Source organism: Euwallacea fornicatus, chromosome 12 (genome assembly GCF_040115645.1).
Source record: "Euwallacea fornicatus isolate EFF26 chromosome 12, ASM4011564v1, whole genome shotgun sequence".
Lineage (NCBI taxonomy): Eukaryota > Metazoa > Arthropoda > Insecta > Coleoptera > Curculionidae > Euwallacea > Euwallacea fornicatus.
Window position 1 is genome coordinate 602,282 of NC_089552.1, and position 25,723 is coordinate 628,004.

The 25,723-nt window shown below is 45.0% G+C and overlaps 1 protein-coding gene across 1 annotated transcript; it reads right to left on the bottom strand.

The window, feature by feature from the left end:
- Positions 1–1,743: 1,743 nt before the first annotated feature.
- On the bottom strand, positions 1,744–25,207 carry LOC136342711 (uncharacterized). Its single transcript, XM_066288798.1, has 12 exons — positions 24,832–25,207; positions 12,975–13,400; positions 11,715–12,052; positions 11,467–11,640; positions 4,172–4,331; positions 3,697–4,068; positions 3,424–3,645; positions 3,217–3,364; positions 2,971–3,164; positions 2,718–2,822; positions 2,436–2,663; positions 1,744–2,375 (listed from the first exon to the last, which is right to left on the bottom strand). Exons 2-12 carry the CDS (start codon positions 13,337–13,339, stop codon positions 2,126–2,128), a joined length of 2,556 nt encoding a protein of 851 aa, XP_066144895.1. The 5' UTR covers positions 13,340–13,400; positions 24,832–25,207; the 3' UTR covers positions 1,744–2,125.
- Between the last annotated feature and the right edge of the window lie 516 nt (positions 25,208–25,723).

The window sequence follows — 25,723 nt, forward strand, 5'->3', positions numbered from 1 at the left end:
TAGGGATCTGCCCGCTGCTTTGTTTTGGTCGAACTTTTTTTGTTGTGGTGGTCATCCTTGTTCGTCGCATCAGAGGAGTCGTGGTTATTGCACCACCATTGCGTGGTACGATTCGCACCAAGTAATTTTTTTCCGCGCGTCACAAGCTTGGCACCCGCAGTGATGCCACATCTTCTCAAATTTAATGTTACATTCCAATTCTCTTTCGAAGTGGTCGTTGAGGGGGGGGGGGACGTCACAGGCTCCTTACGCCTACTGGACGTTGTAACGACAATAATGGTAACAACTCTGATAATGAATGATGAGGAGCGCTATTCTTTTGGTTCCAAAAAAGAAAAAACAAGTTGATAAACCAAGAACGCAACGGTTTAAACCAGTAAATTAAACCGAAACGTCGGAAAATCAAAGGAAAACCGCGCAAAAAACTACGACCATGTTGAAACATTCAAATATATCTCTATTCTTGTTTAGTACGTTAAATTTACATAACTTGGGAGTTTGCGCAAAGCGACTTTCGATCGTTACATTTTGTGACGTGAATAAAAAAAAAGTCACGTGATTCGAACCATGCATTCCTTTCTTTGATTAGGGCCGGAGCGGTCGTCCCTCTTGGAAGGCACACTAGGCGTGTTCTTTTTCGTTGACTCGTTGTGTGTCGTCGGAAGACAAGTTGTCTGCACATTCGATTGGGATGTCTCTTTGATTTTTGAACGGCGGTCATTGGACAACGTAGCGTCCTGCGGTGTCGGCAACTCCACGGTTCCCGCAGTCCAGACCCGACTTCTCGATTCTATGGAGGTGTGTAGGTTTCGAAGCTACCGTGTCCGCCGACCGTCGGAGTTAAATGGCAATTCGGGCGCCTCCGCTTGCATGACGTCCGCAAGCGTGGGTAGAGACCAATGGCTTAGTCCGCTGGTCCTGGTCCGCCAGTGGTGTCTGGCACTTCTGGAGGGTCGTTTGTCCGGCCTCAGGCCTTTCTGCCTTCAAATTCTAGGTTTAAGTAAGACCGCTCTTAACGCGTTTTTCTAATAAACGCCAACTGTTAGTGCATCTTCGCCAATTCCATACCTAACTATCCCGTATACGACGATACTTTCGAAATGTGCGTGATAAGTAATATTCCTAACATCGAACTACATGTAGTTGCAAATTACTTGTGCTCCACATTGTGTAACATACGAAGTTTAGCCTACTTACACCACGTACCGCGCACGGTACTCCCACGGCACATTACCATCGATTATTCAACGTTTCAAAGAGGACGATGTCAGTCTTTGCGTCGTTTAATTATAAACAATTTTTTATGACCCATAAGCTCGCATCTGCCATGACATTTCTGATGATCAATCCGTGGTTCATGAGTATTTTTACGTTCAAAATGTTAATAGAAAGTTTTGCCTTGTGGCACATTCGACGAGCAAGAGGCACATTTCGGATATTGGGCCGAGGCCCCAGCTTCGTTTTAGGATTTTGATTCAGGACACCCGAAACGACAAACGCTATTTTAGAGGTCACCTCGTCCATATTGAATTAGGGAATCAAAGCTTCGGTGGTGCTAAAGACGACAATCTACGAGTTTTAACTGTAGATTCGGTCGTTCGGGGATACCTTAAATTTATAGAGGTTAAATTATTTATTCAGGTAATTGGGGTTTCACCACGATCACCTTCGACTAATTCTCCTTGCGGATTTTGAGGGTTAAACACCAATAACATCGATAATTAACTAAGACAAATGCGAAAATTGACAATAGAAAATGTATTTTAGTATCCAATACAAAAATATATATAAAAGGCACTAACATTTTACAAAAGCTCCGTATAAGTAAGTCTCTGTCGTATTAAGAGTATAAAAAATAAAATTTCAAAAATATGTAACATGAATAATAGTCATTATAACCGCTATATTAGGCACCGATGTGACGTAACTGACAATCGTATATTATTTACAGAGTCAGAAATCGAATACAAAGAGTAAATTTTATTCGTTATAAACTTTTGTTCGCTTATTAATCAAGCAATATGACACCACTTAAGTAAGGTGTCTTAAGAAATCTTGAAAAGCACATTCACTCCCAATTGAGCACATACTAGGTAGATTTCATTCAAAAAATTCTAAATGATATTTAGTACGGATGCACACTGGCGATGCCAACCCTGGGTGGCATGTAACCAGCAGTACTGTTCGTTCTGTGCAGCATTTCCGCCATGTTCCTCTTCTTCTGCTCGATTTTCAGTTTGGGTTCTGCGTAGCTGTGCCGATAGCCGGGAATCGATTTGAAACTCTTCTGAGGATTTTTTACAAATTTCGGATCGTACATCTTGTCCTCGGGGTGTATGGGTTTGGACATCTTTTCGATCATTAATGAATTGTACCTAAAGATTTTAACGAACGGTTCCAAACTGAATTCTTCGACGTCAAAGTGTTATACTCGCCTATCGGATTCCGGCAAGTCTTGAAAATGCCTGTTATTTCTATTTAGCTCCCCCTCATCGGCTCGGCCAAAATCAGTGACTTCATCATCGAAACTCTGATGATCGAAATCCACGTAAGAACGCCTCTTGAGCTCCTTGGCAATTTCGTTCGAATTCTTCTTATGTTCCTCTTCGATTAAAGAGAACATAGATCTTCGTTTCTGGTCGTATTTGTCCACGTTCCTAAATCTGGGGACAGTAATCGCTTCAAAATCGATTTTGACAAGCCGAACTGGAACATACCTGTCTTGTTCTTTGTGTCTGTATCGCACTTCTTCGCTGTGGTAACGTGGAGCAGGTTTTGGACGGATTTCTTCCGTTAAATCGTTGTTACGGTCGTTCGAGAACCTAAAAAAAGGTAAATCAGAATTTTCGTCAAATTGACGCGTTTTCCTTCAGACTATCATTTCCGTGTCACCCCGGAGGTTTGTCTTATTCCTCAGATTCGAGAACCCAACTCGAAGCAACCTCAAAACCCTTCGAAGAAATCCCTCACCTGTCCTCAAACTTATTCCTCAAGTGGTCCTTGGACGCATACGCCATACTCTGATGCCTCTTAACAAAATGGATCTTTTCTTTGTGTATAGTGGGAGAGATCGGAGGTTCCGGGTTGCGAACCTCCTGTTCCAATCTCTCCTTCTCCATCAACAGAAACTTCTCCTTGGCATCGTTGAACCGATCCCTAGGCGCCTAAAATTTCCAGTTAACGACTCTCATTGAATTTCTCTCCCTTTGCCATTACCTTAACTTCGTCGGGAGTGGGTGACCTCTGTCGAAATTGGGGGTGTCTTCGGTTTATGGACCCTTCAAAGTAGTACCGATCGGGGGCACTGTTAAAGCTAAAGTCGTCCCTTTTGGTGGATTCGAAATCGTTGTTGATATGACTAGCTCTGAAATGAGTTGGTCGTTAGTGGTTCAGGTTGGATCTGGGACGTGGCAGGTAGCGTACCTGTTTGACTTCTGCGGCGTCTGCGACTCGTAGTACCTGGGATCGTTAGGATTGGATTTACCACATCTGTTGTTCGTTTCCAAGCCCTCCACTACTCGCTGCCTGGTTTTGGGCACGGGGTATTCTTTGAAGCGTTTTTGGTCTTCGTAGAACACCTCTTCTTCGTAGGAGAAGGTGCGCGAAGGTCTGTCTTTGTCGAAGTCTGTGGAGTTGTTTCTGGAACTAAGGAAAATTAGAATGCCATGAGTAATTTGCTTTTGAATGGATGCATACTGTATGTTTTCGTCAAAGCCGTCATCCTCGAAGTACTGATACTGCTTGTTTTTTCCATTGTGCTGTTGTTGCTGCTGCCGTTGTTCGTTGAAGTAACGCTGCTCCCTGCTAACTTTTTCTTTATCGGTACCAAAGTAACTGTCGGGTACCGTTTTTTCCGGATACTTGTTGGCTACTGGCTTGCAGAGGTCATCGTGGTGGTTGTTTCCCGTATTGAAGTCTCGCTGTCTCACCATCGATTTCTGCCGTTGCAGATAATTATCCGTCAATTTGCTGATGGGTTTTTCCAAGTACTTGACGACGTTATTTGACATGGACTTTCTGTAGTCGTCGTCGAAGGATTTGGAAAATTTCAAATCCTCGTGCCCATACCTAAGGGAGAAATAGGTACGAGGCTTAGCTTAGCGATATGTTTGCAATAATGGGGACTGAGGGTGCTAACTAAATCATTTTTCCCAGAAAGCTAAAGTACTACCTTGAGAACCTCTTGGTCGATTCCATGGATTTTTCTCTACTAGCATTGTCTGAGGTCAATTCGGAATTCTTCGGAGCCCGAGGTAGGGATATTTGATGATGACCGCCGCTTATTAAGTAGAGAGTCGAATCGGCGGGTTCCCCATTCCAATCTTCATCATCTGAAATACCAGAAAAAAGAACCTTCAGAAAAGCAATTTTGTCGAAGAATCATACATAAATACCAACCGAGCCTTAATAAAGATTTCGAAAAAGTGGGACTTGCAGTGTTTTTTCGCATGATTTATTAAGCATGAAATGCTGACATATGATCCGAGATATCAACGTCGGCAGACACGGCCATCTGGCCCACTTTAAAACGATTTGCAAGTTAAATTAAAACCACTGTACAGAACTCGATGAGCGCGTTTCTTCCGCCCGTCTCACACCAGCGCATTGCGCTCACATTAAAGCCACCTTTTAAACGGTATGACGCGGTAAACGTGGTCAAATCAAAGATTGAACCTGTTCTTTTGGCCAACCTGGAAAACAGGTATATATGTTGTGTGGTCATCTCAATCTCATTTCGAATTCACCTGTGGACGGACGGTATTCGGCTCTGCCCATGTCCGAATAAATCAAGAAATCGCTCCGGGATGCGGATGGAAACCGCACTAATCTGCCGAAGATACCTTCCTACTCCATGAGCGTACAATGACGTATCTGGGCTATGCATAGCATCCTCGTTTATTTCATAAATTATTAATGATTTATTAATAAACTGTGTTGCAATGGATAAAGCATCAGGTACCGTTAAAGCTCAGTCATCCAATTAACTCTCCAGTGAGAGCGTTTTGTTGACCGGTGTCTCTATATGAATGAATTACAGTCGAAGAGTAACGAGAACTGAGACATGTGCTGCGAACCTTGGGGCGGAATTGGGGCTGAAGAGTGCGTGCCCGATTGACAATCTGGTTCGTAGTCGCAGTCGATCTGGCTAAAAGCGGACTCACGGGGGCCCATGCGACGCGAAAACCGACAGAGGTGCGGAAGTGCCCTCGGGACTTGTTCCTCGTACAACAATACTCGAACCTTCAATTAATTCGCACCTGCGTGCGGCGCCCTAACTCTCGAAGCGAATGGTCGTTTCATCATGCCGTCGCAAAACCATTAACGTTTATCTGTATTTATACATATTTATACGAATAAAAGAGTGAAACTAGGAATTTCTAAGACGAAATCTGCCTCCGGCGATGGGGCTCTTCTCGATGTCTCTGAATGTATGCCACTAGGTCTCGAATTGCGGCTCCGGGGGTCAAACGGGCTGCAATTCAGTCGATCCGGCCATTTTTTTTGGTTTCCTCCCATTAAACAAATGGGCAGCTCGTGCGAATTAGGCTTTAAGAATATGGAATTAGAGAGAGAGAGAGAGAGAGAGATAAAGAGAGAGAGAGAGGAAGAGAGAGACGTGGTGAAAGCCGCGAACTTTCGATTGCACTTTTCGGTTATTCTATCGGCAATTTTATATTTTTTGAAAAAGACAATTAGAGATGCGACAACCAGGTGGTGCGGGAATAAATAAGAAACATACGTTAAACAGTTAGAACATTCTACGAATTCCTTGTGTAATTGCGGTATTTATAGAATAATGGGTAGTAAAACAGCAGCACAATGGTTGAATTCCTCTCGATGTAGCACGTTACAATCGACGTTATGTTGATTAGTCTTAATTACCTTAACATGGGCGGAGGCACTTCTCGAGAACTTTCTAGAATTTAAAAACCGTGTTCGATTCATAAAACTGTTACAATAATTTTAACACGTTTCGTAGGAAAAGTGCTTTTTTTTTTCGGAGCGCCACTGACAGCAGAGCAGCTCGGTCGCCTGCAGACCAATCGGCTTCCTGAACGCCTTAATTAGTATTGCAGAAGGCGTAAAAATACCGATTCTGATGCATGTCTTCCAATTACAAGAGCTGGCGGTCATAACTACGCACTTCCTCGTATCGCGGAGACAATGTCTAACATGGAGATTATGTGATCGTAAGCGCAAAGGCATAGGCTTCAGTACGCGTCTCCTACGAGCTCATCAATATTCAGCTTGGCGAGATGATTGTTTTCAGTTATTGTTCGAGCTAGCGCAATCCTCCGCGAATTCCCGAGATATTTATACATTTTCGTGGACATACCGTTAAGCTACGTTCGGCTAAGTTAGTGGTGTACCACTCCTGCTTGCGGACTCCCCAATGTCGAATTAACCTTGAAATGTAATACCTTTTGTGTAAAAAATCGTACTTGAGGAATTTGCTTGTAACATTCGAGGCCTGGAGACATTTCTAACGGGCACGACAAAAGAAAAAACTTTCATCAATTTTTTTCCTTATAATTAGCTAAGGTGTGGAGTCTGAGAGCCCGGGCCTCTGGCAGTGAAATTTCTTACGCACCAAATTCGATGATGACCAAGTGACATGATAAACTCGACATTAGACTGAAATTTACGACTTAGCAGGTGCGCGTCATTAAAGTCGCATTTGCTTTTGTAGATAGCAGAAGTCGTGGCCCGAACAAGGGCGGAATGCAACTTAAATTTTCAAATCTTGACTATTTCACCGTAGCGATTTACATCGCAATTTTCTTCTAATTGCCTTAAATTAGTGTACTGCGCGACGTAGAAGAGACGCCACTGCGTAAAAATGGTTTTATTTAAATAATTTTTGATGTTCACGTTTCTCGCGCTAAAACAAAAAGACTGAACAAATTTAGTTGTTACCAACCAAAAAAAAATCCCCGCGCTGTCTCACCCATTCCCGTACAAGTCCGGGCATGGATCTAGTAAGGTGGTTCACGTCCTCTTGGAGGACCTCATTCCAGGCCAACTGGACAGCGTGATCTAGCGTCGCCAGGGTTTCCGGGGGATGGGGCAAATTACGCAATCTTCTCCCTGCAATATCCCATAGATGGTCAATCGGTGAGAGGTCTGGAGCGCGAGGTGGCCAAGGCAGCAAATTGATTGAATTTTGTTGAAACAGGTCCATAGTCACTCTAGCCACATGTGCTCGTGCACGGTCTTGCTGGACAATTGGTTTAACAAGAGTTTCCAGATATGGCACGAAATGAGGTTACGGGACTTTTTGGATCTATCCGTTGGACTGTCATACCGCCTCTAATGAAAAGTAAAAGCGACCTGCTACCATTCGCAATAGCATCCCAAACCGTTACCCCGACAGTCTGATGGACATGCCTCGGTATTGCAAACTGAAGGTCCCGCCTTCTTCTCTTACTCTTGTCCATTCCTGATCTTGTCTTGTTACTCGCTCGCGCACACCCCAACCGAATCTGGATTCGTCGCTAAACGCGATGTTAATATCCCATTCCGGATTCCATTGCATCCGTTCTCCGCAACGCTGCCGTCGATATCGACGACGATTTAAGGTGAGGGGTAACGCCAGATGGGGGACGGCAGGAAATCACTCCAGATCTTCTCATCCGGCGTTGAACGATTCGAATTCCGATGGGCCTTCCGCGCCCGGCAAACCACCGATCCGCCAGCGGTCCCGACGAGACGAATCCGCCTCGTAGGCCCGTAATTCGAAGGGGGCGATCTTGGCGCTCGAGATCGTCCAGTACCTCTCTTTCTCCCCGTTTGCTCTTCTCGGAGCCATGCCATTATAGAGTTTCCGCCACGGTTCGATCTAGTGGCGACTTCCTCAAGGGACCGACCGGCCTCTGGTCGACCCACTACGTGACCTCAGTCAAACTTGCTCAATTGATGGAAATTTCCCTGCGTTCTGCGTCTAAGAGTGTCTGATTAATCCAAAGTCGCTTACTGAGCGCGGCGTGCATCAATAAATAATATTTTGCAGCTTTATTGTTGATATTTTATCGGAATTATTTATAGAGTAAAAAAAAACTAAAATTCCCGATGGCTCGTATTGGTAAATATGGCTGCCAGTTCGATCGTGTTTTTTTTTTTTTTCGAGTTTGCGTGTTCGAACGCGCATACCAAAAGTGACTTGAACAAAGCCGTCTTCACGGGACGTTCCCGTTTCTACGTCACGCAGTGTACGTTGCCGGGGAGTTGCTCGCGTTTCGATCAACCTTCCATTCTCATCGCATAATGCGGGGGCCCAGCGCGGCCGGACGCGTGATATGGATTTTAATTTGATCGACATTTGTGCTCTTTGCAACCCATTTCTTTGTGCACACTGCGGGAGAAAGTGCAAAGTTACCTCACCGGAAAGCACCGCCGAATTATCATTCTTTATGAGTTTGCAATCTCTTTGCAACGAAACCTCCTTATGAAAGGCGTTCCATTATGAGATGGACGTCGAGTTCTACATTTTGACCGATGGCAACGAGTCGCGTTACGCAATGGAATAAACCAACAGATACCTTTAAAACCGCAATTCCCACAAGATTTAATCTAATTCAGCGAAATAAATTAGGGCTATGGCTATCATCTCGCGACAACAATACCATCATTTACAAGGCACTACAATGCCATTTCGGCTCTGTTATTGTGCGCGCCCGCAACAATGGCCTACAAGATCGCTAATAACAGTTTAGACGAACAATAACAACAAAAATCACGAATAAGAACAAAAAACGGTTAATTGTCGTGTCATTCTTTCGCGGAGAAGTTACGATTTACCGTTTTTCGTTGGTTTTGATTCCGATTCCGAAACAGATTAGTGTGTGCACCAATTGTAGCTCAAGTAACGTGAAATTTGTTATGTTTTAACGGGGCCTAAAAAATAATGATAGATTTGCGAGAAAATGTAGATCACGTCTGAAAAATCTGTGCAGGATCTTTCACTCGAGGAATTGCACATCTAAAATTGGTCAGTCATCTCGTGCTCGCTGGGCGTGTGTACGAGAAAGCTGCGGGGCCCGGTCCAAAACGACCATAACTATAAAGCAAAGTGCAGCTTCCTTTTTACGAGGTTTTGTTCCGTGTTAATTAAGAAATTTCACGCCAGGACTGGGAAACGTGGCCCGTCCGCGCTTCCATTAGATCTCCAAGATCGATCCTTGATCTCGGTAGGATCTTCGCGCGTGATAAGAGGAAAACGGGACGAGGTGGTGTTCTGCACGTCGTGGAAATGAGCCGCTCGGCGCGCCCTGCGAAACGCCACCTTCCGGTCTCGCAACGCGGCTGCCACAGGCCGAGAGGTGTTTTTTTAGGGATTTCGAGACGGTTTCCGGGCGCGAACCTTGAGGCACGCAAAAACCGGCCGATTTCCCGAGGCTGCGTAACCCTGCGAAATCGGAACCGTTCGCCAAGTCAGCCTGTCAACGTGCCATATGCAAATCGCGCTTTTACAGTACCTGCAAGAGAAAAGCACGCGGCGGTTCTATTTGCAAAGCTATTCAAATCAGTGGCGCGAGTACCCACAGTTATTAACCCAAAACGCCTCATTATTCGTTCAATTGTTTTTCTTTTTGCAACTAATTTTAATGCTACAATTTAATTGTTACGAAGCAGTGGCGTTTCCGGTTGGACCCGACGAGATCGGCATAATAACGATCATCCCATGATTGGTGGCCGTTTGCTCGTTGGAACCGTCAAATGGCAGCCAGATTTCTCTCCATATAAAGCAGGAAGCGGCGGTCCGCGGACAGGAATTAATTACGTTGTTTAATAATATTATTACGGTGTGTGGTACGGCAACAAGACCACGGATTAAACTACAGTTTGCGGCTAATGCCAAAAAAAAAAAAAAACGACGAAAAAGCGTTGCCCGGTGTAGACCGATAAGATTGACCACGAAAGTTAAGTTCAATAACACTTACCACGAGGAAAGGACGCAGTAGAACTGCGGCGAGGAAAACAAAACAAACTCCTGTAATTGGAAAACGTTTTCCTCGCGACGCGAGGTTCGTAAAACGCGATTTACGTTACGCAATCGGAAGTAGTTCACGTCAGGAAGGCGCAGCGCCGGCGAGAACCCGACGGGTTTGGGGCGAACTACACTAGTTGAGTAACAATAAAGATCGTTACAACGACCCGCCATCGTCGTACCTTTTTCCACATGCGTGTAGGCTTTTCACTTCGTTAGTATAAGGTATAACGCAAAAATGGGCTTATGAGGGTGCCCCCAGCATTGGGCTTCACTTAGAAATGTGACCCTTGAAGATGCCCAATGAACAGAATAGAGTCGGAATCGCATAGGAATAGGATCTCCCCGCTTTCGGGGAAGCCCGTTACCAAACCCTTTGGCGGCGCACCATGGGCGTACATCAGTCGGGGTGCCAGCGACGCCACGTGCACTATCCGTCGCATTGCACCGTGGTGCCGGAGCTGATAAGAAGAAGGCCTTCGTCGGTGATTTCGTCAATTGCAATTGCGTCTGCAAATTAGGGCCGACGAAGCTCATCATCGGTGGTACCGACGACGACAAAGTAACTCGGTGGGAATTTTCACGCACCGATCAAAGTCTACCATGGCCGTGCCAAAGGGGTACATTATCTCCTTAACAATAACTTAACCCTAAGTCTTTTTACAGTCTACAACCGTGGCGATGAGGTCTCCACCTGATCACAACATACAATGCAGTACAATTAAAAACTATCATCTACAGAGTGGTTGCTTTGACTACTGGATCCTACATACATGTGTAGTCGATCAAGCTTAAAAGATATTTAAACCGCAATATTACTGGCAGTCACGACCTTTGCTCCGCTCCAGAATCGCAGCACATGTTGACTCTAGAAGAGAGCAAGACGTTCCAAAATTCACTTGCCTCCATGGTTAAATCCAAGCGAACCGTCAATCTGGAATGTTGCAAATACGCGAAGTGATTTCAGACATGTGGCGACGAGAGCCAAAATTTGGTGCTCAACGGCCTCAAGCTCAGGCGAAAGTTCTTCACAGGCAGTAACAGGTTGCCGCTGCCCGTAAATTTTTTTTGCTGAGCGCGCAATGTTTGAATAATTTTTTATTTAGGCGACGTCCTGTCGACAAAATAACCCGACATGAGCTTCAATCGACCTTTAGTTGCGTCACCGATTGTGCCAAACCACTTCAGGCACATGTTATAAATCTATGCCTAATTAGAATCATCATCTTCCGTCATTTTGTTACTGCAGAACAGATGGCTTCATTCAAAACGATGTCGAAAATCAGTCATTATAATAATCGTCTCACCAAAAGCGATTCATATTGTAACATCTCGCTTCTTTCGCTGCTTACGCAACACCTATTTTTTTCTATTCTTGATCATCAAGAGCCGATAATTAAGCGAACAGCTTCCTGCTTGTTGCAGACCGCTTGTTGAACGTAGCAGAGTACAATGGAACGTTATTCGATAGTACTCACCACTGGTACTGTGAGTCTCCAAGGTGTGGAATCGCGACTCGGGGGTGTCGGGACTCTCGGGACTAGGGGGGTGATCAGAGCCGATTCCGGAACTGCCTCCTGATGATTCGAGACGTTTGTTTTTAGCGTTTTGACCGACGATGTTCGAGTTCAAACACCGCCTCAGTTCGATACCTGCAAATTGATATAAGTCAAGGCAAAGCTCCAAAGGCATTTGGAAGTACTGAAGGTAGTCTGAAAAGGCTTGCCTGTTAAATTCCCCTTCTGCCTGTGGACGGTATCGTAGTCCCTGGGCGGCAGCAGTATGGGCGAGTTCTTCTTTCCCAGCTTCGCCCTCAGTTCCGCCGCCAACGAATCGTACAAGCTGGATATCCTGGAATTCTCCACGGCAAACCTCTCCTCGCTGCTCTCTGACTCACGCGTCGAGGCCCCAGTATCGCTTCCCAGGCTGCTTTCCAGCTTCTTCGGCTTCTCCATCGGTTTGAGCCTGCTCTCGATGTCGGCCATTTTTTTCTGATTTTCGGGGCGATCAATGAGGATTTGCAGTTGCTGTTTGAGGTGCGACGCAGTCTCCAGGGAGTCGCATCTGAAAGTCGGCACGCTCCCAGTGAGTTCGCGATTTCATCAATGTCGCGTGTGAGACCTAACGAGGGCCCCAATGATCCTTCGGCGACCGCAGTAAAAACGAAATTTCGCCCGTTGTGTGCTCGTTAGGCGCGTTAAAACGAGACCGCTCGTTGATCGCTAAACCGCAACTATAAGTTATTTAAATCAAATTCGTGGCTGTGCTCAAACGATCATGGCGGCTTAACATATACGGAGCGATGAAGAATTCAAGCAAACGATGATAAATGGCTCTAATTGCTACTTTTTCTTGTCGGTGAATTGCAACATTGAAATGTGAGGAGATCGCTCGTTTGTCGGTTATTGATATTTAGAACGCCGCTCGATTTCCAATAGTTGCATTGCAGCACCGTCGCCACCGTGAAGAACAGGACCCGTGGAAGGACAAAAGTGAGGAGAACCGGAGCGCAAGCCGCGATGGCCGGAAGGCGGGAGTTGCTATTTAAATGGAGAATTTTTCTCGGGTCAAATTGAAGATCATCGGGGGAAGTACTCGTGCGGCGCGAGGGGTCGGCTCACGGGCGAAATTCCACGACTGATTCGCGAATATCGAAGACTGGCCAAAAAAAAAAAAATGGCGCGATATTGTCCGAAAAGGCCAAAAACGATCGACCAAAAATCGATCCAATATTACGCTCCTTGCTTCGAATGCGATAAAACCGATTTCTGTAACACCAAAGGCACGAAAAACTACAGGTTAAATAAGCATGGAGCACCGTAATCTAATGTAACTGTGTATTTGCGTATATCCTGTTGTTTTATAGGTTTCCAGTGGTTGCGCAGTATAAATAACTTACTTAAGACAAAAAAAAAACGAATTCTACAGTTTTTCTTCCATTGAAACGAATGAGTTAGCTAATCCATCAAAATGGCTATAAACCTACCTGTAGGCATGCACATGCAAGGGGCACTTGGTCACGGGATTGAACAGCAGCAGAATACAAGAGATGATGTCTTCGTGCTGGTAGACGTAGGTGATGGTGTTGTGGGGAATGAAGTGCTTGATGGTTTCATTCTTCGGCTTCGAGCCCATCTGCGTCTGCGACACCACGTTCTGGATGATCTTCAGGCCCTTGTGCGAGACCTGCAGGGTCACTTTGAACGGTTCGACATCTTTCTCCCTCTCCTCCAAGTGCCGTATGACCGGTACTATGTACTCGGATCCCCTGAGGCCCTTCGACTCTTTGGCCCCCAAGAACCACACGTAGTACGAGGACTTCTTAATGTCTTTCCTTAGTTTCAGCGCCATGGCTGTGTCCTTTACATGTTGCTCTTCTTGGCGATTTTCACGGACTCCTCTTCGGGTACACCTGCAACGAAACGTTAACTACAATGATAATTAGCATTGAAACGGCGAGAAGTAGATCAGAACCGACGACGTCGCACCGTGTAAAAAGTACTAATTAAAATTTCGATTTTTTTTCTTTTTTTTTTAACTTAAATTGCACACGTCTGTTGTGTTCTGGCTTTGCCTCTGGTCTCTCTCTCTCTCTCTCTCTCTCTCTCTCGCCATGCAGAGCCTATTTTTATTCTAATTAACCATCAATCAAAGCGTAAAAAGTGTCTTGGGAATTCATTCCGTTAGCTCTCAGCCTCGGCTATTAGATCATCAGTCTTCTCGCCCGTCACACGCAAATTGGTAGGTGTTCACAATTCCCGTCGTAGACGGAACCGACTCTCTCAGCAAACTCATAATTTAGGCGCATTCAAGAAGAGTAACTTTTCCACCGTTAACAACATCCACCTCGGTTACACGAAAATTCTAATTGAAAACACAACAGGATGATCGCGGCGTTACGCAATGGTGATTGTAAAAGTCAGAAACAATGCCGAGAATTTATCGGTAAATAGACTTGGTTTTATAGAAATCCCTGACCTATAAGTCTGACGATGTAAGAGGTTCTGGGTGAGACTGAGAGAGAACCTGAACGTTGTCTGTTAATGCAAATCGAAGACATTAAACGAGATGAGGTGTGCAACCTAATAACCACTAATGCTATTCCATATACAGGGCGAGAGGTGCCGAACCTCGACCATCTCGGCAAGCATGGTACATGCGAAATTGGTGAAGTCGCAGCGAGGTTACCTCCAGCGGTTCAAGTTCAGGTTAGCTCGGGTTGGGCGCGCGTCGTCATTGCAAGTTTTCCTTCCCTCTGACGGGGTTGTTGAGAACTGCGTTTTGTTAAACTCGATGTGACGGACGCGCCACTCCCCCGCGGGGTGCCACTTTTACCATGTTTTTGCTTATGCGTGTATTTCGGCACGACACTGTACTCGAGTCCACGAACGTGGTTGTCCGGTCCGCAACCAACCGCGGCGACTACTTGGAGGAAGCACCTCCCTCTAAGCCCTACCGAGAAGGATCGTACGCACTTCCGGTCCGGTTACTACCGACGGTGGGGATGTCATGCGTGAAATCCGACGTTTCGATTTTCGATGACCATCATCGACTCGGTCGTTTCTTACCATCTTGCGTTTTGAATTGGTCAAGTTTTCCGCAGCTCAAGTCGCGCCACAATTTAATCAGTTTCTGATCTTTTATGCTCGTCGCAGTGCCTGCCGCCGATTGCGAGAAGGGGACGCCCTGTATATTGGCAAGCCTGTGCGACATTTCTCCCAACGTAAAACGCAAGGTAAAACCATTGTTGCCTTGGGTTATTAATCGTCTTCGTAGTTTCTTTACCGTTTCATATTAACGCATTTCCGTATTAATAAATACGGAAACCGTCAGGTTAATCCGAGAATTGAACTGTTTATACTAACATGTGCAGGCCACTCTTAGTCACGCAACGCGATCAAATCTAATTTTCACTTTTTCTATGGTCAGAGAGGGATATTATTGGATTTTCGTATCGTGTTACGTTTTAGTAAGAGTAAATTAGCAGATGCATGCAAAAGTAATTTTCGGATCGTTTCGTCGATTAAGGAAGTAACGCGATCGAGAAAACGGCTCAAATATCTGTAAGCGTTCGCTGGCGTCACCTAAATCTCCCAGAAGGTAATGACCCATCGCTCTGAAGGTGGCGTTAGCTGGCACATCCTGCTCCCATCTGGATCTCGACAAGTGATTCCGCATGCCTTTCGATGAGCTGCTAATAACTCTCGACAAAAAGAGAACTATGCACGTACTTTCAGCCGCTCTTTAATCTGATCGTTTATCATCATTTGTCCAAGACTAGGTCTCATTATATGCTCTAATTAACCACAGAAATGACTCCGAGTTCGAGCCAAATCTGAAAAATAAACTGAAGCTAAATATGCGGATTAAATTTGTCCAACAGCTTTTCCATTCATTTAATGCCGCTTTTTGCTGCAATCAACCGACGATGATCGAAGTTCGCTTCCTGATTAATATCCGCGACACTTGAAACCCCCTCGAAAACGAACGATGTTTATCACCGGATTTTTTCAACGGTTTCTCCGGTTTCTTTGCGCCGTCAACAATCTAAAGTGGCAATTTTCCGTCTTTCAAATCGGTACCGAATTAAAGGTCCCTTCCCTCCTCCCGCCAGGATCGTGCTTCGCGTGTCTGTTTCGGGCAAGAAAGTAAAATGGGCATTAAACTCACCCAAAGGAAAGTCGATCAAATCACGATCACGTACAGACACATTTCACGGGTAATTGGAGCGGAGTTAACGTCAACTTCGGTCGCGGACCAGACGTCGGCGAAGACTTGCAGAGGGCGTGGTCAGAGCAGAGTGCAAATGGCGAGGTCTCCAAACTTGCTTACGTAACTTTACATTCGTTGGAACCGAATAGAAAAAGTATAACACCGAACGCTCTTTGGTGATCGACGATAAAATATGTAGTACACAAGTAACCGTCTGTGTGTCAAGCTAAAACAAACAAATATCTCACAATGAAAAGAAAAAGTTGCTTGGGCACCAGCCTTGACTGCACGTTTAACAGATTTACGTCCATGTGAGCAAACTGTATCGAGATAAAAGGAGATAAACTCGATCGTTTTTTTGTCGGTACCCACGCCGAAAGCGCATTCATATCTCGGGGGTACCTACCTGTGCGACATTAGCTGATTGTTCAGGTACGTACGTGGAAGAAGGTTGAGGTGGCCGGCAGTAATAACGAGAAACGGCCACTTTTACTTTCAGGTTCGCACTTCTTTTCGGTTCTTGCCGATGTTCGAGCACAGAGAACGTTGCCGGCTGAAAGGTGAGGAGGGTCCCGGGAACCCAAGTAAAACCGCGAAATAGAGATGTGGAGAATCTGCAACAGTTGCTTTACGACTCCGTCGTCGCTCGACGAAGTCGTTACCCATAATAAAAAAATGTCGACGAGATTGTAGCAACAGACCTAAACCAACATAATCTTCCATAACAAAAATCTACCAAAACCGCATTTACATAACCCAATCGAATGCGATGTGTTAACAAAAATCGTGAAGAAACCATTGAAAACGCTTTAATATTGATTTATCTATTAAGCTGAGCGCTCCTTTCCTTCTAATAAAGGTAAAAATACATCGACATAATGCAAACCTGCGCCCGTTACATTGCGCAATACAAGGTGTTCGCGGGAAGTAGAAAAATTCTTCTGCCCGATGCCTTTCGCACATGTTTCATAACATGCCGGTCGTTGGTATCATCAAAAGTAATATGTATTTGCATGTTATGTGGACGCGACTAATGGAACCTGTCCGGTATTCATGAAGCAGCACATGGAACCAAAAGCTATTTTAATAAATATCGCCGAAGATAGGTTTGTGAGATGTTAAAGTAAACAGGAAGTGCTCACTGTTGGAACGGGATTATGACGCAAGGAAAGTTCCTCGTTCTCTACCATTGGACGATATTCAGAGGTCTTTCGCGGAGTTGTCTCAGTCAATCGTACCAAAGCGTCTGCAGGGTAGCCCGAAAATGAATACTGAACGCACATTTAGAAGAATAACGTCGGGCACCGCAAGAACTTTTCTCGGTTCTTTGTCACCAGGAAGGAATGAAACAAGCAAATATTTTTAATTATTCGTCAAAATGAGTACTTTCACTCCATCAATTTCTCCAAAACCTTTTCCCGACGCGCCTCCGGCTCCCGAATTTCTTTTCTCACAGAAGTCACCTGGTCGGGATGAGAAAAAAACGTTTGCGGGCGCCGCCCGAGAATGTTTTCGGCGGTTCCTCGTTAGCGAGCCACTGGCGAGATCGTCTCGCGTCGTCGTGCAAAAGCACATGTGGGGAAAAAACGGCAGGACTTTTCGTCACGTCCGATGGTGCTTTTTCAAATCGAGCTCCGAAAGATCGACGTGTCGTGACGAAGGCGTTCAGCAGTTTTCTCTCAGACCTCGTTTCCCAATGTGCGATCGCTTCGGCACCAGCGCCGTAAACGAAAATGAGTGAATTCTACCGTTTCATTTTTAATCCTCGGCCTCTTACATCGAAAATGCTCACACCTAAAGAGGCGAATGTAGGTAAGCACTAATGACTCATCATAAGACATTTGAAAAATGTCGGAACCGTAAATCACGGCCGAGAATCGAGGAATGCAGATACGTTCCTACAACTTTTTTTTTTTTCTTTTTAATTTCACATCCGCCAACGTGCACGTACTCTCATTAAAAAAAAAACATTATTTATCATGGGCATGGGCAAACAGATACATAAAAATCAATCTCCAGCCCAGATTGTACCGCTAGCTTCGTAGCGATTTTCTTCACGTGTGCGTATGTAGGTTTTCGACAATTATTTTAATCTCCTTTAATAAATTATAATGGGACTGCCCACATTTTGTTAAGTCGGAATGTGTAGGGTGAAATACGACCATACGTAATGGTAGGCAGCGATGGTAATATCAAGTCGAACGGGCGCCCCTCGCCGTCGGCCTCCGACGTCCCGATCTCCGCATGGCAAGGAAGAAAACAATTAATCTTCGGTATTTGTATTATTCATTTTAAACGGATAAATATTCAGATTTCTCTCTCTTCGATGGTGCGCCTAACTATGCTGATTTCACATACAAATCTAGAAAAGAAGTATGTCAGCCGTATGCGAGACGCAGCTCTTTTCGTTAGGAATTTAGATTCTTGACCTGTCGCCATAAACTCTTCGTTCGACGCGTTCCTCTTGCATCGAAAGGGGAAATTTTTTATTTCCATGGCCGTCGAAAGCCTCCATTGCAAAAGTGAAATTAGCGAACGAGTGCGAAATAACGCCCATGCAGTTCTCGATCGAAGGCGACGTCGTCCCCTGCCCCAAGCAGGGCTATTAAGCCTGATTTCCTATTATTACGATTTTGCCATTGACCCGAACGTGAACTTCTAGGTTGGGAATTAGAAAGGACACGTTAATTCCCACACATTTTTTCCATTAATTGATTCGCCCAAGCTCTCGATCGAACCACGAGATGCCGCAAATAGGAAGACATTCGCTGGGAGTGAACTGGCACGTGGGACGTTTCGGTTCAAGTTCAGGTTAGCTCAGGCTAACTGGTCTGAGACGGGGACTCACGCAACTCGTTGCTGCGTTCGTTTATTCAATTCGAACTCCCCCGGCAATAGAAGGTTCCCCGGCCCCGGTCAGTTCGGGTCCGCGAGGGTGTCCGGCGCGATTGGCCAAACGCCCCTAAGTCCTCGAGTAAACGACGATGCCTACCTTCTCCTACGTGTCAGGTCTAAAGGACCCAACCTTTGGCGTCCGCGGTCGTTAAATCCGGCAACTACCTCTCTACCAAAGTCTTGCAGAATCAAAGCAAGCATAAACAAGATGTTTGCGTAACAACTGTGCGGTTATAATGACCTTCGTACAGTTATAAAACCATCTCGAGGTAAAAATCTTCCCGAGGCAGCTGCAGTAGCTTTAGCTCCAGGCGTCATGTCATCTTCAATTTTTTTCGGAAAGTACCGTAAATGGACGGTACGTAATGGGTCGTAAATAGACAGAGCATTCCTGGTAGAGGTGCGATGACGTAACTCCATGTTACGGTTTTTTTTTTTAAATAATAATTAGGAAACTGTACTCCGTATGATCCTGATAAGTGCGGCCATCTGGCCGATGTATCTTATTCGTACGTAGAAGAATTGTAGATGAACAGGTGAAGAGGGCTCTTGTTATGAACTAGTGCCAAGCGCTCTTGGTTATTACGGACCACATCCGGTAAAGCTGTCGTAAAAGGCCGATAACAAGTCAGTAAACTTTATCCGCAGCTCTCGGTGTTAGGGTTAAAAATGCCATTACTAAATGCCATTACGTTACAGCGAAAAATGCAAAACTATAGGAAAGAGGCATTCAAGATCGCAAATGTGGGAATTTATGAAATTGGTTCCGTGTAAGGGTATTTTGCTACAAGAACGTAAAATATGGCCAATGCGGAAAAGCATTACCCGATGCTTCTCATTCCCATGCTTTATTAACCTCGCCTATTAGCAACGTTGCGAGCATACTAATATTATCATTATGAAAATTCCTATATGTATTACAATAACATTACGTCAGGAAATCAATTAGAGTAGAAAAGAAAAAGTGGCGGAGGATACCAAGAAATGACGAAAAGGAACTGGAAGGAACCACGGCAGAATCGGAGGAACGTACGGTCGCGCCAGCACATGACTCATCTTTACGGTACCGCGGACGCGGCAGTCTTCTGGTCAAAAAATTCCACTGCATTTAGTGCCGCTTCCAGTTCTCGTGGGTCGTCGATTCAAAAGTGTAACTAGGCCGAGAATTTTGCTCAAAACCTGTGGGGCATAATAACAAATTACGTCACAGCGAAAACTGGATTCAGGGAAGAAGGTTCGCCGCTTCCTCGGGAATGCGACGACTTCCCCGTGGAGGCGCGGTGAAACCCGAAAATGGCATTTTGCAATAACACCCTCATGTAAGAGGTGTACAAAAAGAAACTGAGATCTGAAGCTCGTCGCATTAAAACACATCCAAAAGCATTAAATCCGGCTTTAAAGAGAGCGATTCTGTTGGTGATTTTCCTGTTAGGAGGAGGTAGTTTCGTGGGGAAAATTTGAGTCTTGAGGACCGTTGGCCACGTCCGGACGAAGGCAATTTATCGTCAAACTTTTGAGAAGAATTTTCTTTGTGACAATTCTAAGCGTTGCAAAACGCGGTTGGTCCAAACCAGCCCTCACGAGCCAGTTGCAAAACCGAATACTCATTGGATGGAAGTTTTACCGTGCGAATTACGGGATTAGAACCGAATCGGTTACTACGAGCTTCTGGAACCTGATCGAGTTATTACGGCCTAACGCCTGTCAGGCCTAAATGATTCGAGTTAAGCGGAGCTCTGGAACCACACGGGCCGGAAAGTGATATTACCGCATGATAGTTCTGGTCCGCGCGCGCGCGCTCGCGCAGCAAAACCGACTCAGGAACTCGTCTTCTCCTCACGTTGTTCCGGCGCATTCTCCGGAATTGTCTCTTTCCGATTTCCACTCGTTCAGATCAAAGCAGTGTTGTCCACAGTTTAAGACGTTCGAAAATTGGTCGATTACTATTTGACCTCCAAACCATTAAGCTCGTATCGCGAGGGCGTCCATTATCCGCCCGATAAATGGCAAAAAGTAATGGAGACTGTTTTGACTATCAAAATATCCATTAAGTATGCTTTTAATGAAGTTTAATTTCACTAATCTTTGCTTTTGCACGCCCGTTGTTATTGAACGCGCTAACCTGAATTAGACTTAGTCTTCGCCCAAGGTAAACAGCCGACAAACCGTCCTTTTCTTGTCCTTTCCATTTTTATTTTGTGAACTTTCCGAAATGTCTCCGCTTGTGCAACAAATATTTAAGGCTAAAGTTAATAATGGCAAGAGCCTCTCCATCTAAATCTGTGCCATTTAGTTCTCACGTTTCATATAAATACAATTTTATTGCAAAACAAAATGAGGTTTGATAGCACTCGAATGGCGAACAATGCATGAACGTTGTTTATACCTTCCCAGTCATTATGTTAATGCAATTTGCATAATTAAAAAATCAGCTTCGATTTAAATTAAGTGGCACGGTTATGTATTTAATTAGATTTCTACTTCATTTTAAAACGTTAAGATTATTAAACTAGTTTCGAGTAGAAGCCCACTTCCGAGGTTCTTAAGCGGACCGCGATCCAGCGGTCGTCGTGGTGAGGAAACTCCTCGAGCGCCTCGGAGTCGAATTTTGGGGAAAATCGGCAACGCGACGCGGTTCCTCCGACGTCCTCCGCCCTTGGCATTTGGGCATCTTCGGTATTGACCTTTCGGATTCACTTTAACGCACGTTGCCTTTGAACCGAAAATTAAGCCTTCTAAACGCGTACGTTTGCTAACGCGACCGACGCGCTAGTTCGGTAATCAAACCGGCACAATTACGTAATCGTGTCGAAAGACAACCTCAGATCTCCAAGAGCATTTTCTGTTGTTCGCGGGACGTTTGCACATCTGAAAATTCTCAAAAGGAACAATGATCTGTTCCCGAGCATGGGAAACATTCCGCAGCTTCCGATAAAGGTGGTGCCAATGGCGAATTATTCTAATTAGTCTAGATTCGCCTTGAGCACGAATCCAACGGCGTATGGATACAAGAAAAAAGGTGCCACTCTGACCTAAAAAGAGTATAATTTATCTGGTTATTACCGTTTTTTTCAAAGAGTCCGACGTATTAAAATGCCATTTACAACTATTTATAGTGATCGCATTAATAAAATTACGGAATAGTGTTTGCTCGAACAGAAGTCCAACGGCAGTGGCAATAAGACAAAAGGAGCGCACAAACGAATTTGTCTCAAATAATAGAAAACCGCATTACACAGGATGCTCCAAAAAGGCCGTGTTGAACTTACGGAGCGCACTGCGGTCAAAAGTTCTTGCGGCGAAACCCCCAGTGGCTCCGCCCATTTATTCTTTTTTTTTAAAGACTTTGGTATTCGACTCGAGTGAATACAACAAAAACAAACAAAAAAATAATCCCTCTTTTCCCTCCCCAAATTAATTTGAATTTTTACTTGCGCACTTTGCCCGCCCTCTGCAGGATCGCCTAAACCAACATTTGAACGGGCGACGTTATCGCAAGAGGCGGAACTGCCAGAAGGCCCGCGCGAAATCCCGACTTAGACCCGTTGGATTTTTCCTGTGCGGTTGTTTCGAGTCGTTCGTGTACGAAACTCCTGGGGCCGCCCAAGAGGAAACGTTAGGGAGTGTGATGGCAGCCTTCCAGTTCGCGCGGAAAGATCCGCGTGCCTTCCAAGGATTCCAAGAGTAAATCGATGGAACCGGCGAGAGGTCGCGTTATACTGAACTTTTGTCATATAAATTTTTTTTCGTTATCGTTAATAAAAATTGATTAAATATCGAAGTCTTTTAGCGCCAGGGGGCTAAAGCTGCGCCTTTGAACGAAAATTACCTCGGGGCGATAACGGCTCACTTTTAACCGGGGGCTTCTAGGCAAAAATTATTCACCGCAATGTCGCCCGTAACCTCCGTAAGTTTCGCAAAACCTTGCTGGCACACCCTGTGTAGCAGAGTGCGTCATGCAAAACTTAAAAATTGCAGCAAACGAAAGCTCCACTCGGTTTTTTTCGCAGGCCAAATTATCTTCATATGTAATATTAAGTAATTTTTTTATGTACCTATAATGATCACACAATAAGTACTTTCGCTGAATTAATTCCATAACCAACCTGCCTAACATGTAACCGTCGAACATAAGCCTCGTTTTGCTCTAGTGACTGAGTCGCAATCACGAAGATGTGAGGCAGAAAAAATGGGAATTAACGTTTATTAGTGATTAAGCAACAAGTCAAACACACACACACACATTGGGCTTTGACTTGAAGAGATCATGAATTAAAAAAAAAAAAGATTTCAAAACGAGACAGGACAATCAGCCAGTTGTGCCGAGAATTGTTGTTTCTTTAATGAATTTAAGGTGCAATGAGAATACCTCCTCGGGAGGTAATAAAGCAAAATTCTCGAGATGAAAGTCAATCGTGCAATAGTATTGTCAATAGGTCGACTTGACATTTCATATCCCATTGAGACAATGCTGTTCGTTGTTACAAAGGTACACTGCTCAACAAAACAATCTAGGGAACAAGGACACTCTGTTGACAAATCCTCATATCGAAACACGGGCCAATGTGTAATTCGCAAATGAGTCACGGTTTGGATTTCAACCAAGACAACGCGTTCGGCGTGTAACGCGACGATTAGAACTAGAGAGGGGCAATTTTCAGGAAGTCCTTAATGATGGAGGAGGTTCTGTAATGGTATGTGGCGGGTATCATATTGCATCATCGAACCGAGCTCGTTTGACGCCGCGAACGCCGAACCAAGTGCGGCACCAAGACTCAGCGCTCGAATCTGTTGTCCTTCTTTTTGCTTACGCTGCTGCCCCAGCACTCCTCCATGTCCAAGACAACGTTCGTCCACGCGCTAGCCAGGCCAGCGCGCGTTGGTTCGGGGACAACAATGTGACTCTTACGAATTAGACAGCACAATCGCTCGACTCGAACCCGATGGAGCCCGCGTGAGACGTGCGGCAAAGGCAACTCAATCTGCTCACGGTGCGTGCTCATGGACAATTTGGCTCTGCAGAGCATCCTCGAGGGCGGCGGCAACTTTATTACAAGACGCTATAAATTGGACGATTTTGAGTACGCCAAGAGGTTGCCGTGATTTGATTAATGCTCGCGGTTGTAACGTGAGGATTTTAAAGAAATTTCACGTTAATTTGTTACGAATTAATGTCATTAAGTGAAAATTGCAGTCAAAAGTACGCTCGTTGCCTAAATCCTTTTGAGCAGTGTATGTGGGATGAGCAACCCAACCTCGTTTTTCGGTGTCCACATCGTTGGGCTGGATGGTGCAGGAATGAAGTGGTAGTGCTATTTTTCCTCGAACCAAAAGAGTTTTGATGTTGAAGCTTGAACTTGCGTTGGCCACCAGCAGCCGTCAAAATTCTTTGGGGTGCCGATTTTTATCAATGCAATATTATGCAGTTCGTTGCTCAAATCCAGTACCGGCCTTATGGGTCGAGGTGTTGTTACAGGACGGCAGACCAAAAAGAGCGGTCGACATTCCGAATCGGAGATTTTTCGTTTGAGTAAGGGAGCGGCGATGAAACGTTTCGCCCAGGGCGCCAGATTAGCCAAGACCGGTCCTGCTCAACTCTTCAAGCCAAGTCAAGTGTCGTGCGAACCTCCGAGAGCGGTTGTCTAAACCTTAACTTTATGCGTATTTTTGTTATTGTGAGTTATTGAGCAAACAGCGGCTCCTTCTGTCAATATTTTTCTCGGTGGCTTCCGTCGACTCGCAACGTGCGGTACCACCTTTTATCGTGAGTTTTCCAAGCTGCGTTAAGCCGCACGGAAACCACCCAGCGCCCCATTACCATTTTCGCTGACCCGTCCGACTTCGACGAATATGTCAAGTACGACTTTTATTCATAAATGCGATTCGAGACCCGATTTCCCGATTATGAATCATTCAATTATAATTAGAAGAATCTACTAACGGCGACAGAACGAAAGTTGCCCGTGTGTTAGAGATCTTTTATTGTCATTTATCCGGAACTATTGTCCGCAAAGGAAACTATTCCGGCAATTACTATAAATTACTCGCTAATAACAAATAAAAACGTGAACTAAATCGCGTTTAACTCATGACACGATCAGGGGAACCCGCAACGCAGGTATTGTTATCTCGGGAACACCTAAAGAACGTTAGAACAGTAACCTTTTCGGTCGCCAGCTAGGACGGATCGAATTTTTTTTCCCTACAACAAACTTTTTGATTAAAAAGTGTCTTACCATGTAATTTAAATTGCTGCCAGGTATGCAAAAAAAAAAGGAGCAATCGGCAATATCCAAGCGAACTGCACTGGCAACTCCCGAGAACGCTCTATAAATAACTCGGCCCACTAGAGAACATTCAACTTAGAAACCAGTATTATACTTTTTAAAACCCCCGAGGTCTCGTTCGAACCAGAAAACTGCACTCGTGTGGTGAGTCGGAGGTTCTGGGAAATGGCAAGGAAATTCCTGAAAGCGCACGATTTACAAACGAGTGCCTGTAACGATTGTTGCAAATAAGGAATATAAACAAAACCGGGCGCAGTCTTTGTTTTACACAACGCGTCCCGACATCGCTCGAGGATCGCTTGGACTGATCGTGAATCGTCGACAGGTAGGTTGTTGAAGTGGGTATGCCGTGGTGGAACAGGTATGGCAGTCGCCTACCTCGGTGCAAAGGCCTGACCAACGAAATCTGCCACGAGGAAAAGGTAAGTAAAAGCGTGTAGAATTATCAAAACGTCCGTTGCGCACTGACGTGCAGGCACCATCTCCCTAAATATTGCGAAGATGTCGATTTAAGGGTAAAAGATACGGATGGTTCGTGCGTCATGGTGTAAAATCGCAGTTTAGTGTAGCTACGACTCAATTTTTCGACAACTACCCCAACGGCTAGACAAGCGGGGCAGGACCGCTTGCGTCGCCTCTCACATCACCCGATATGGTTCCTTTGGACTTTTTGTCGACCAATGACAACCTTCCATGTCCAAGTTAACAGGAACTATTTATGTCCCCATTAAATATAATTACAATTTTAATAATTTGGGTTCAAGTGCTCCAAGTTCAAAAGAATTAAAAACCGATTTTCTTGGAATTAGCACCGAACTAAATATATATATATATATATATA

Excerpts from the sequence above, each read along its gene's own strand:
- LOC136342711 (XM_066288798.1), bottom strand. The coding sequence starts at position 13,339 with ATGGCGCTGAAACTAAGGAAAGACATTAAGAAGTCCTCGTACTACGTG. Across the intron at positions 3,365-3,423 it reads ACGCCGCAGAAGTCAAACAG|AGCTAGTCATATCAACAACG; the intron begins GTACGCTACCTG and ends AACTCATTTCAG. Across the intron at positions 2,823-2,970 it reads AGGAATAAGTTTGAGGACAG|GTTCTCGAACGACCGTAACA; the intron begins GTGAGGGATTTC and ends ACCTTTTTTTAG.